Here is a 13,183-nt window from a genome sequence, read left to right on the forward strand (position 1 = left end):
ATGAGGTTAGTGGGGTCTCTAAAAAGAGGATGAAGTTTTGGCATACACATTTTTACAAAGGAAATACAGTATTATTTATAAGCAAAATGTTGAGTCATGTTGTGTTCTTTGGTTAGTTAAGTAAGCAAAATCATACAATCAAGTACCAGCCAAGTCGTAATTTCGACTCACAGCATTCTTATTCATGGATTATGCTGCAAGAGTTAATATTACACTCAGGGTTGAAGAGTGATGTATTAAGGATTGGTTCTTTGTGTTTGTTTAATTTAGGCAAATTTGAATGCTATGCTATTTGTACTCCCTAAACAGGTGTTAATATAGAAAGAACCCATGCCAGTACAGTATTAAAAAAAGAATACCAATCTGGGGTTCAAAATGCTAATTATAGTTTGAATTTCTTGTTAAGTAACGTAAACTTAATCTCAGCTTACTTATTTACTTATTTACTGACACTGAATGAAGAAAATATTCAAAGTATACTTTATAGGGTTCTTGTATTATAAGAGATAGTGATTAGTACTTGGTAAAGTTGAAAGCTCTAGATAAGTATAATTATCATAGTATTTATTGAAATGTTCATGATAATTTGAAAGGAAAATCATTATGGCTTAAAGCCTGAAAGTATATCAAACATAATAATACATAATAAACAATAGTAATAAATAAAATTTTAAATAAAACAAAATTTAAAAAAATAAAATTTAAACAATAAAACATAATATACAACAGTATTATATGAACACACAGAGTTTAATGGATTAAGTATATTTAAATTTTTCTTCTTCTTCTCCAAAAAGCAAAAATTACACCATCGCATATACATCTAATGTGTCAAGGAGAATAAATGATACAAATTAAAATGTCAATTCCTAAAACCATTAAGTTCTTCAGCTTTTTCTATAAAAATTCTGACAGAGTCCTTAGATATATTAAAGTGTTTAAAAGTAATAAGAGCTCAAAGAAAAACATTAGACCATTTTTAAAAGCAGAGGCTGAGGAATTTTTAAGTTATCATAAGTTTACAAATCATAGGTACTTACAATTCTTTCATAAAACCTCCATGAAATGGTACCGTTCCTTTGGCTATTTACTCGTAGAGAATGCTACACCAACTGTCCTGTTCTGTTACTGACTCTTCTGTTTATCATGTGTTGTCAGTGCCAGGCACTTCTTACCTCTGGCAAATATGCAAAAGAAGGAATTTACTGGTCTTTCAAAATCATTCCGGGAATGATCATGTAACATTTTCACAGCTTTTTCTGAAGGAAATGTGTTTCATATAGAAGTTTTAAAAAGTTGCTTCTTATTTAGCAGCTTAAAAAACAGAGATTCACTGTTTTTATCTGTTTTTATAAAATTATAAACTCTTGCAGATTCTCTACATACATGATTCTTTTAAAGTTTTAAGCAACACCTCACTAGACAATTTAATTAATCAATAGATGTTAGTGCTCAGAAATACATCTGTAGGATATTTAAGAAAAATCTTAAAATTATCTTAAAATCTTAAGGATGATAATTTGAAAAAAGTTGGGTAGATTTAAAAAAAAATCAGAGAAAAGTTCAGGTATCTGATTTTGTAAAAAGGAAAAGGAAACAGGCACATTTCCTGCAGAAGTTTTAAGACTTCTATTTGTTCAAGGCAAACACCATTTCCCGTCATAAAAACCCTAATACAGCCAATGGAAGCTGATACTTGAGTTAAATGGCTCTACCCCTACCAGACCAGAAGACTATGGCCCTGAAGTGAATGGAGTAGCAACTGAAAGGTTAGATTTTATAGTTCTTTTATAAATCAAAGGTTATCTTTGTAACAATTCAGAGTTTTTAAGGATGCTCAAAATCAAATACAGATTATTCAAATAATAGCAACAGAAAATGTGGTCCAAAATTACGTGTCCCATTATTTTCACTCACAAAAGCATTATTTCTTTTTCTACTTGTGCAATATTGCCTTTGATGCAAGCTATAGCCTCAAATAAACCGAGGGCTTCCACTGGGATTTCCTTCCAGTGTTGATGGGAACCAACAGTCTCCAAAAGAGCTCTGTTTTTCACCTACATCTCTCTCCACTACAAAACCTCTTTAAAAGGATGTCTATACTTTTTTTGTCTATTTCCTTATCTCATATCGGCTGATCAGTCCACTCCCATTTGGCTGGCACTCTTTTTTTTTTTTTTTTAATTTATTTATTTGACACAGAGAGATCACAAGCAGGCGGAGAGGCAGGCAGGTGGGGGGCGGGGGGACAGACTCTGTGCTGAGCAGAAAGCCTGATGCAGGGCTGGATCCCAGGACCCTGAGATCATGACCTGAGGCGAAGGCAGAGGCTTAACCCCCTGAGCCACCCAAGCACCCTTTGGCTGTCACTCTTAACCTTACTGATACTGTCCTACAGTTTCATATCACCAAATACCCTTATGTTGCTCTGGATAAGAAGAGACCTTGTCTCTGTTCTTATCTCACTTGACTTCTTAGCACTACTCTAAACATCTGATATTGCCAATCCTGAAATATTTTCCTGGAACTAGATTCCTACATATCATACCTTCTGGTTTGCCAAGAGAGCCACAATTTACCTCTGTTGTCCTTGCTTTAGTATAGTAGTTGAGTTTTAATAAAACCCAAATCCCACCACACCCCTGCTTCCTTCTCCAAGGTGTCCCACATGGCATAATCAATCACATGGTCACCCCATTTTCTTTCTTTCTTCTTCCTTTTTTCTCTTTTTAGATTTTATTTATTTGAGAGAGAGAGCGATGGACCATGATTGGTGGGGAAGAGCAGAGGGAGAGGGAGCAGAAGACTCCCTGCTGAGCTGGGAGCCTAACTTGGAGCTCAATCCCAGGACTCCAAGATCATGACTTAAACCAAAGAAAGAAGCTTAACCAACTGAGCCACTCAAGTGCCCCAAGCCATTTTCTTTATATCTCTTGGCTATCTAATTAGGCATGTCAAATTTGGCAATGCCAAAAACAAAATCTTCACTTCTCCTCCCTTAGTCTTCTCATCTCAATAAACAGCCCCAGGAAAGCCAAAAATCTGAGGGTTAACTTTGATTCTCTTTCCTTCACTGTTCAAAGGTAGTCTAAAATCAATGCTGAATCCATATACTCAATCTCCATTACAACTTCGGGTCAACCTATCCCTTCCACGTATACCACCAGTACAGTCTCTCTGCCTCTCCGTTCTCATGCTGCAATCCAATCTCTGTTAAACACTTCAACAGTGATGGTTTTTATTTTTATGTTTTTTTAAGATTTTATTTATTTACTTCACAGAGAGATAGCAAGAGCAGGAACACAAGCAGGGGGAGTGGGAAAAGGAGAGGCAGGCTTCCTGAGGAGCAGGGAGTCTAATGCAGGGTTCCATCTCAGAACCCTGGGATCATGACCTGAGCCAGCTGAAGGCAGACGCTTAACGATTAAGCCACCCGGGCACCCCTACAGTGATCAGTTTTAAATATACACTCAATCAACTCATTCTCTGTTGTAAATCCTCCAAAGGCTTCCTACGGTTTTAAGAGTAAATCCCAAAAGTTTCATCATTGCATAAAAAATCCAACCAGACTGGCCCTATCTCAGTCTCAGACTCCTTTCATAAGCCTTCTGTACGCTAGCAACACTGACTTTCTTGTAGGTCTGTTATTCATAAGCCTCCCAACCTTAGGGGCTTTGCCTTTGCTGTTCCCCAGACCTAGAATTCTTTTCCCCCTGTGCTTTCCTCTTTCCTCATCACTCATATCAATTTAAATGTTAACTTCTCATAAAGACTTTCATGGATATTGTCTAAAGCAGCAAACCAGTTGCTATGACATCACCCTATTTTAATTCTTCTCAAAGCATTTATCACTGTTATTTTTCTTTTATTTATTTTTTCTGGCTGTTCTCACAAAACCCCGCTTCCACCCTACCCCTCCCCCACTCCCTAGAATCAGAATTCTGGGAAGAAGATACCTCGCTCGTCTTTCCGCTGCAGGATATCTCCCAGCTTCCCACAGGCACTCAGGCCCAGGCAGGACTATCTTGTCAGAACAGGAGGGTCCCTGGGAGCAAATCTAGCAACAATGCCCTTTAGCTCCTGCAGCAGAGACCACATGGAATAGGATTTCCCCCACCAGCCACCGTTCCAATAAATCAGTCTAGAAGGAAAGAAGAGTTAAGGTGGTAGAGCTCCATTAGTATAGATGTGAAATTAAAAGAAGAGTAATGTTAATAAGGAAATACGGGTTAGGCCCCCATCTGTGGGAAGGTTCTTCAGGCTGCACTTTGACCTATTGACAACGGTTTGCTTCATGCACTTCTTATATTTTAATTAAAAGGTAGAAATACAATTATTCTTATTCTGTAGTTCAGATAAGTAGTTGCAACATCACCCCACTATCCTATAGTTCCAGCAAAGTGCTACTTTTGCTTAAAGGCGGAAGCAGTCTAGCAAGATAGTGCTGACTACCTGGGCTGATTCCTAGGTCAAGTGTAGAGCAAGTGACTTATCCTCACTCTATCTTAGATCCTCATCTGTAAAATGGGGTAATAACACCTACTCAGGAGTTTAATATGCTACTATAAAGAAAGTTCTCAGAACAACAGTCTGCAGCATAGAAATAGCTAAAACTTACTGAGTATTCTAATGTCCCAAAAGAGAACATAAGCAGGCCTTTGCAATAAACATTTTTGACAGTGAAATTAATTCTATGCTATCCCTTTAAAAAAAAGTATATCAGTTTAAAAAATGTAAATCTATAATTTATTAGTCAATTTACACTTAAAGATACAAACATAAACACAGATGCATACTTTTTTTTTTTTTTTTAAAGGACTCTGGGTGAATCACATGGAAAATTTTTAAGATTTGTCATGAGGGCTTTTCCTAGATCAACTTTCTTAGTGTGGCTTCCTCTTGGAAAATAATTAATAATTCAACATTAATTCTAAAGCTAAATATGATTATTTTCCTTGGTTCCTAGGATATTGGGTTACAAGCTCTACAAAGACACAGGTATTATGATCACTGCCTAGTATGGACAGAAGCTGCAGTTCTCCTATTCATTCAGGAACCACTCTACTTCTGTGTATTTCCATCTTAGTGCCTTATTTAGAAGCCAAATGATGTTTGCCCTGGGCAGCCCTGCCCATGTCTCTGCCGGGTGAAGTGGAAATCCAAACGGCAGAGTAAGCAACAGACACAGTGGAGAAGCTATGTTTTCATGAAGACACGCGGTCGCCTTGTGAGGTCTCTGGGCAAGAAGTAAATATGATTCTCAGTCAATAATTTGCTCTTCCACTTACTCAAGCTCCAGAATAGACACCCTTTAAGAATACCTTGCCTGTGATGTGCATATTTTCCTCTGGGCGTTTCCTTCGTCTTGAGAGAATTTTAAATAGATACATGCCCCCTTCAGAATTCTACCAGCAGTGAGCAATCTGTTTCCTTCTATAATATTCTGAATTTCATAATGTTGCATTTTAATTGTGAAAGTAACTTTCACTACTTTAAAATCAAAAGCACAAAAATAAGATTCAGCACCTTAAATGTAGATCATAATGAATAACACAGAGAAAAACAGACATTTACCTTCTTTGCAGTGATTAAACTTTTTTTTTTTTTAATCAGAAAGGCTTTTATATTTTAGGTGCCCTATATCTACAGGAAAAAAGAAAAGAAAAGCACAATAATGGTCTATGTCCCAAAAAAAAAGTACATGAATACTAATGGATAAGGCTGGAACAGCTCTGTAAAAAGTCACTAAAAATAAAATTATTATCAACAAACTGTAGCTGTATTGAGCTAACATTTTGCAGAGTGGGTAGGGGCAGAGCAAGAGACAGAGAATCTTAAGCAGACTCCACACCTAACTCATGAGCTGAACATGGGCTTGATCTCATAACCCTGAGATCATGACCTGAGGTGAAATCAAGAGTTGGATACTTAACCTACTGAGCAACTAGAAGCCCCTAACATTTTAATTTTTAGATAAAAGAATGCTTTGGCATCATCATGAGCCCAAATACTGTGCACTTTCTGCAGACCAGGCTTTTGGTAAAGTGCTTCTCAAGAATTCCTTCATCCTTTCTCATAATAAGCCAAGCAGGCATTCTGCTGAGATACCTAAGAATAGGAACAATTTAGAGTTAATGAGGTACCTAGGAGGCAGTATTTGAATCCAGAACCTATACTCTATCCATTAAACTTAGAGTCTAATTTAATTTCAAATGTGTTCCAAATTAAATTTTCCACCCTGATTTTATTTTAAAAGCTTGAACTATGAAATGACTTATCTATAGGTGCTCTGTACTCAAAATATTTAAAAAAAAAAAAAAAAAAAGCATGAAGTAACTACATGCCCAGGGAGAAAAACAGTAAAACTGACTTATTTTCAACAGACATCAAGACCGTAAGAAGGTATTCAAATCCCACTGTTGCTTTTTCAGAAAAAATGTAAAAATCATTTCCTAAATAATTGACATTATCAGTGTGTATATTTTTTAAACTGAACAAAGCCATGCATTATTGTCTTAATAGTGTTTTCTCTTTAACCTCAGAGAAACTATCCAGTAGAAAAAAAGGAATTTTTATCCTTACAATTTTTCATTTTAACAATACTTCTAATTCCCTTGTTACTTTGTATTGCCTTTTATGTTTTATAATTTAAGATTTCCATAGATTACAGAAGTAGGAATACTTCTTTTTTTTTTTTTTTTTTTAAGATTTTACTTACTTATTTGAGAGAGAGAGAATACGTGTGGGGGGAGGAGCATAGGGAGAATGAGAAGCTGAGCAGGGAGCCTGATGTGGGACTCCATCCCAGGACCCTGGAATCATGACCTGAGCCAAAGGCAGATGCTCAACTGACTGAGACACCCAGGCACCCCAAAAGTATGAATAATTTCTCAGTATTAGTATGGTTATGTTTAAATGTTATCAATAATTCAGTAGATTGTCTAGCTTTTCAAGATTTTTTTCTTAAATTATGCAAAGGGAAGATTAAGCCTTCAGCACATGATTACGATGACCGTGTGTGGGGACTGCCACGCAATAATCCAACGAGTGTCAACATGCCACAGGTCTTTCAGAGAGACAGGACAAATGCCTCTTGGGTTGTGGACTGTGGCCTTCAGCAGCAGTGTCAGGAGCACGTGTTCTGGCTGCCTGGGTAGATCCAGACACTAAAAATCCAGACACTAAAATCTCTTCTTCCTTCCCAGACATTCCAAACACACCCAAGATTTAGATCAGCATTTTAATTCGAGAGATACAAAGTTAAAACCGTCAAATACCAGGGGTGCCTGGATGGCTCAGTAGGTTCAGCATCTGTCTTTGGCTCATGTCATGATCCCAGGGTCCTGGGATCGAGCCCCATGTCAGACTCCCTGCTCAGTGAGGACCTGCTTCTCCCTCTCCCTCTGCCCCTCCCTCCCCCCCCACCTCACCCCCACCTTGTGCGTTCTCAAATAAATAGAATCGGGGGTGGGGGGACACCAATCATGGGAGTGGATGTTGTCACACACTCCACAGGTGCTGAGGCAGCCAGAAGAGGGGGTGGCAGCAGCAAGACTAAGATCCAGGGCAAGCCTAGGATCTAGGCAAGAGAAGCAGCAGGTCCAAGTGGGCCACCCTAACCTTCTATGGCTTCCTTTCTCTCCTCAGCTCCTGGTGTTCTCTCTCATTTCACAGCATACACAGCACTTAACTCTTAACTTCATTCATATTAATTTTATAGACTGACTAAAATGCCAAGTTTTCATTTATGCATGCTTTGTATTCACAAATAAGATCTTGAAGAAGGGAGCACTATCACCATAGGCACTGCACATGGAAGCTACTCAAACACTATGCATATAACCCTAGATTGTCTTACTGATCTATTTTTGTGTCTGTATTTTGAATCTCTAATTAAATTTTAGTTCCTTTCTTTAAAGAATTCACAGATAGTTCTTCAGTCCCACAAGTTCCCTACACATTGCTAAAGCATATACACAGTTCTCAATACACATATTTTGCACAGCTCCTTCTGTGAAACCCTTGGTGATATGTGCATATCTGTTGTCCAAAACACTGGTTCTCCAAAAAAGGCCAGTTCTAATGTTAATTCCTCTAGAAGACACCCCTATTTCTCTCCCCCTTCCTCCCATTGAACACCCTAGTTCCCTGTCCTATATTCACTGAACACTTAGAAAAGGACACTCACTTATTACACATCATCTATTTCCCATCCTATGTTATAGATCATTTAAGGCAAAAAATGAGTTATTTTTATTTTTTTTATTCTATCAATATGAGAAGGGTCAATAAGTTATTTTTTTAATAATGAATATAAAGACTAAATTGATATCTAAGGAAAAGCAGTCAGATATACATGAGACTATTTCTAGAGGATCCCACGAAAAACTGAAGTAGTCAAAGATTTAAAGGGTTGGGGCTTTTGTTTGTTTGGTTTGGTTTTTGTTTGTTTTGTTGTTTTTAAAGACAAAGCTCCTCATGATTAACAGGGGACAGAGCCTCAACTTCCAGCAGGGGTCAATACCGAAAGTCACACCAGTTAACATTTTTCATGTGAGCTAGGAGCTCCAAAAGTGAGAGACAATGTAACTGCTGGTAGTTGCTATGGTAGCAAAAATAAACCTTGTACAGATATTCCAGTCATCCTTTAACTATGTTTTCTATTTGCTAGGGGTTTTCAGCATTCTTTGAACCCAAGATGGGGGGGAGGGGGGATCTGTGGCTTATTCTCCAGGAAGAAAATAGGAAGCTGATACATGAATTACAGCTGAAGTCTTCTTTGATTAATAAATAGCTAGAAGAAATCCCCACCCCACCCGCAAGAAAGGGTTTTTTTGTTTTGTTTTTCACCAGACAGGTATATAACAGGCAGCTGAAGATAGAGACGGAAATGAAGCAGTGACATTAAAAAAAATAAGTCTAGCTTTTCAGATGAATATATGTCTTAAGTTCAATTGAGAGTTTTTCTAAGTATACAAATAATTTTTGTTAACAAAGTTGACCATACTACATGGAGAAATGAATTGGTAATATTCCAACACATGGATTAAAACTCTAGGAACCTGGAGGGCTTCTTCTACGCTGGGAGTCCCTTTTGACTGCCATGTTCAGCAAGGTATTTTACATGTACAAAGGGAAAGGATTCAGGCTAGGTAGTACAAGATATGAACTAAAATATGCAGTCCTGCAATAAATACGCACAAAGCATCTCAAGAGTCATGACAAATAAAACAGAATATATGGGGCACCTGGGTGGCTCAGTGGGTTAAAGCCTCTGCCTTCGGCTCAGGTTACAATCTCAAGGTCCTGGGATCGAGCCCCGCATCAGGCTCTCTGCTCAGCCAGGAGCCTGCTTCCCTTCCTCTCTCTCTGCCTGCCTCTCTGCCTACTTGTGATCTTTGTCTGTCAAATGAATAAATAAAATCTTAAAAAAAAAACAACAAACCAGAATATATATCTGGGTAGAAGTATGAAGAAAACATCTCAGAGGAGGTGAGGGTGGACATGGTTTTACAGGAGGTTGATTACAGATGTTGAGACAGAGTGGGAGAGATTACGGGTAGACTAGCAGGAGTGGCTCAAATAGCCGGTGATAACACTAACAGACAACAAAAAATGTCTTAAATCACTCCACAAGGAGCCTCAATGGTCTATTTTGTAAATCCATACCTCTCAGCCTTAGATCCCTAATACCTGTCACCAAGTAGCTTAATGTCACTTTTCCAGGTTCTTTCTCCCCAATCCCTACCCATAGCCCTTTCAACAGGAATTCTAGAATTGCTTTCTGATTCCCAAGAAGCTTACATAGACTGCCTTTTCCTCAGTTATGCCATCTCCAACACAGACCTCAAATGGCAGATCAGGAAAAGAGAGTGGAGTCAGTATCTTCCTAAATCCCTTCTGCATCTTCCACAGGAATGTGTTACTCTAGCTCAATAGCAACACTCTTCTTCCTCCAAAGGTATGGCCATCTAGGTTTATTGCCACTTTATCCATGTTAATCACTTAACGCCAGGTCACCTTCTACAAACACTGAGGAACTTGACGTCTGGTTCATAGTAAACTTACCCTTCCTTTTGCTCTTACTTAAAATTTCAGAGCTCACATTGATGGTCTATCAACACCCTAAGTTCACGGACTTCTTCACACTTGCACTCCACCACCACAGGGCCTTGTAATTAGTTGAAATGTTCCCACATCATATATGTCAAACTTTAATATCCTATTCTGATTGTAACTTCTTATACCTTTCAAATCCTGTACGTACTCCTCAAATAAATACCCTAGCTTCATTTACTTGCCATCCACCATATACTACTTGGCTAATCACCTGAGTTACACTTTCAACTATAATCTCAATTATTTTGCATTCTTTATCCTCTAGCTTATATGGCTCATAAAACCCCAAATTGGAATTACTAAAATAATAATACCTTTCCTACTCCCATACGAATTGTCCCCAGAAAGTAAACCCTATAAAATTATTTCATTGACTTCAGACTGTCTTCTTTTATGATTTAGTCTCCTAAATTTCCATAAGCAAACTGGAAATAAACTATGAGCATTTGAAAATGTTTTTTATATTGGATAAAAGTATCAGCCACCATAATAAACGCTTATCAGTGGCTTCCCCAGCATCAATTTCATACTTCTTGCACAGTCTGGCAGTCCTGGTGACTAGCTGGGACTGATTCCCATTAACTAGCCATGTAAGTGGGCCCTAATTACCCTAAAACAAATAGCAAAATCTCACAACCTTACTACTGAGATTGACAATAACTCAGGACCAAATCAAATAGAGGCTGGCATTACTCTAGCCATGGGCATAGCTATGGAGACAGTCTTCACGCCGCTCCAGAGTGCAGCCCAGGAGTCTGACAATCAGAGTAAGAGACCTTATGAAGAAAGACTGATGTGCGATATGACATCTAGAACTGCTGATCCTTTGTGCTGTCGTGCATCCGAAGGCCTGCGTTCACACCCAACTTTCCTCTTCTTCCTCCTCTCCCGTCTCCTCCCTTCTTTCAATCTAGAAAAAGGTGATAATGATAGCTTTCACGGAAGTTATGAAAATGACAAAAGATATATGCAAACTCTCTACCCCCGGGTTATCTGGGCCCACTTTCTTCCTCCAGTAGCACCCATCAGCTGGAGAACTGAAACGGGAGCAACTACAACTGAGGCTGATTGGTTTTATGGTTGGTGGCATGTTGAACAGAAGTCTCTCTAGGGAAAAGAGAAAGCTTGAAACTGAGCCAGCTAATTGAAGAAATTTAAAACGACTGACCCTAGAATTTAGACAGAAGAGAGAAACAAATGCATGAGAAGCCAGATGACCAGAAAAATAAAATATGTTAAAGAAATATAAAAAGCAGAATAGGTGAAATAGGAAAGAAAAGAGAATAAGAATTTGCAGAGTGGAGTTTCTGAATTTCTCGTATCAGGGATATGCTAATTCCAGTTAGTAACAAGAGATGGTTTATAGGAGTACAGGAGTTCTAATTAAAAACAAAAACATTAAGATAGGTGGCAGATGAGTCAAATACCCTATCTCAATAAGAGATCATGATGACAGGTTAGAGGGGACAGAGGAAAAAACTGTAGGAGATGGGCAGCCATGAATGTGGTCGAGAGTATTTGGCCGATGGTATGAATCTCCAAGGCAGTGAGATTCTTGATTGATTGTGCCCTCGCTTCCAAGAATACAGGATAATACGAAGCAAAAAAGAGGGCATTTGGAAAAACCAATATTAATATTATCTCTATGCCAGGAATATAATTATCTTCCAAAGGAAATGCAATCTTATTTAAGAACAAGAATAATGCGACGAAGTAAAGGGAGATGGGAAGTTGAGGCCATGTCTGTCACAGAGCACAGGCTCAGAAGATAACAGCTATGTATCTTGTAGCCAATCCATTAGTGGTGGTGGCTAACCCACTAATTCTCTAAACTCTATTTTTAGCCTTGTATTATTTCTATTCATACTTGAGAACAGGTGAAAATATAAGATTAATTTAATTACTACTTAAATATCTACCTGAAAACCTATAATCAGCAAGCCTACCTCTCATATCAAAATCTAGATTGTAATTGCAGATATTCTCTCTGCAATTACCCCTTTTATAGGACGTTTTCAAAAATGAGTAATCACTGAGTACAAATGGATAATTCTCTGCTAAGATTATTACTTACTTTCTTATTCTTAAGTTGATGGATGTTTTACACATCCTGGGCTGATTACATAACTATGAACACTTCCAAAACAGCCTACTGGAGTGTGTGTGTGTGTTTTCTTTTAAGCTTACCAGTTGTTTTTTTTTTTTTCCTCCTTATACTCAAACGCTTTGAGAAAAAAACAGATGAAGACAAAAATATAAATATCAAGAAAGAAATATCAAATAAAATATTCTTTGTAACTAAACATGAACAAAGAGACTCCTTCCATTTGTTCCCTTAACCTTCAATAACTGGTATTGTATTTGCTTACTAAATATAAAAACGTTTTTAAAAATGGAGAGACTACACAAGGAACTCAAGAAAAAAATGGTCTACATAATATAGCCTCCATCAGGGAGGGGAAAGTTCTTTGGAGAACTCTCTACTTCTCTCTAGAAACCAGTTAAACTTTTGACAGGTTTAAGCATCTGAAGCAAAAATGCTAAAAGACAGAACACTAGCCTAGAAATTACTTTCTTTCTACACTCTGCGAAATTTGAACTATTACCTTCTAATGTACTCTCCACACGATAACGCTCTTCAGAAATCTCCAGGAAAATGCATATCAAAATTACTTCAAGAAAAAAATGTATGTAATTATATATGTATGTTTATATTGTAAACACTTGATTCTCTGCAGCTTATCTCTGAAACAGTCCTCTGAGAAATATTCTTCCAAAAATATAATAGATTTAGAACTCTCCCAGAGTTATAGGGGCTATTTTCTGGTATTTAGGAATTGAAAACTAGAGAATAGCTCTAGCATCCCCCATTGCACTTGCTATAGGATCTAATTTCTCAAAATTAAAAAAAAAAAAAAATCTTTCACAGGACACATGAGCAGAAAGGCCAAAGGTGATATTCTTCTAAGATGTTAAAAATATAACGGCTTTATTGTGATATAATTCACATACGGTAAAATTTACCCATTTGAAGTATAAAATAGTTTTTTTTAGTATATTCACA

At 37.6% G+C, this 13,183-nt stretch overlaps 1 protein-coding gene across 7 annotated transcripts in view; it reads right to left on the bottom strand.

Annotated features, from left to right (window-relative positions):
* COBLL1 (cordon-bleu WH2 repeat protein like 1) overlaps positions 1-13,183 on the bottom strand; it is a 168,546-nt gene that overhangs the window by 95,161 nt on the left and 60,202 nt on the right. Inside the window, exon 1 of one of the 7 annotated variants that reach the window (XM_044242230.1) lies at positions 1,041-1,111. The exons of the other annotated variants lie outside the window; for them this stretch is intronic. Coding sequence (XP_044098165.1) covers positions 1,041-1,051 — 11 coding nt within the window. The 5' untranslated portion in view covers positions 1,052-1,111. Of the gene's footprint in view, positions 1-1,040; positions 1,112-13,183 lie in introns of those variants that run through there. 7 annotated transcript variants of the gene reach the window in all.

This window comes from Neovison vison, chromosome 3 (genome assembly GCF_020171115.1).
Source record: "Neovison vison isolate M4711 chromosome 3, ASM_NN_V1, whole genome shotgun sequence".
NCBI classification, from domain to species: Eukaryota; Metazoa; Chordata; class Mammalia; order Carnivora; family Mustelidae; genus Neogale; species Neogale vison.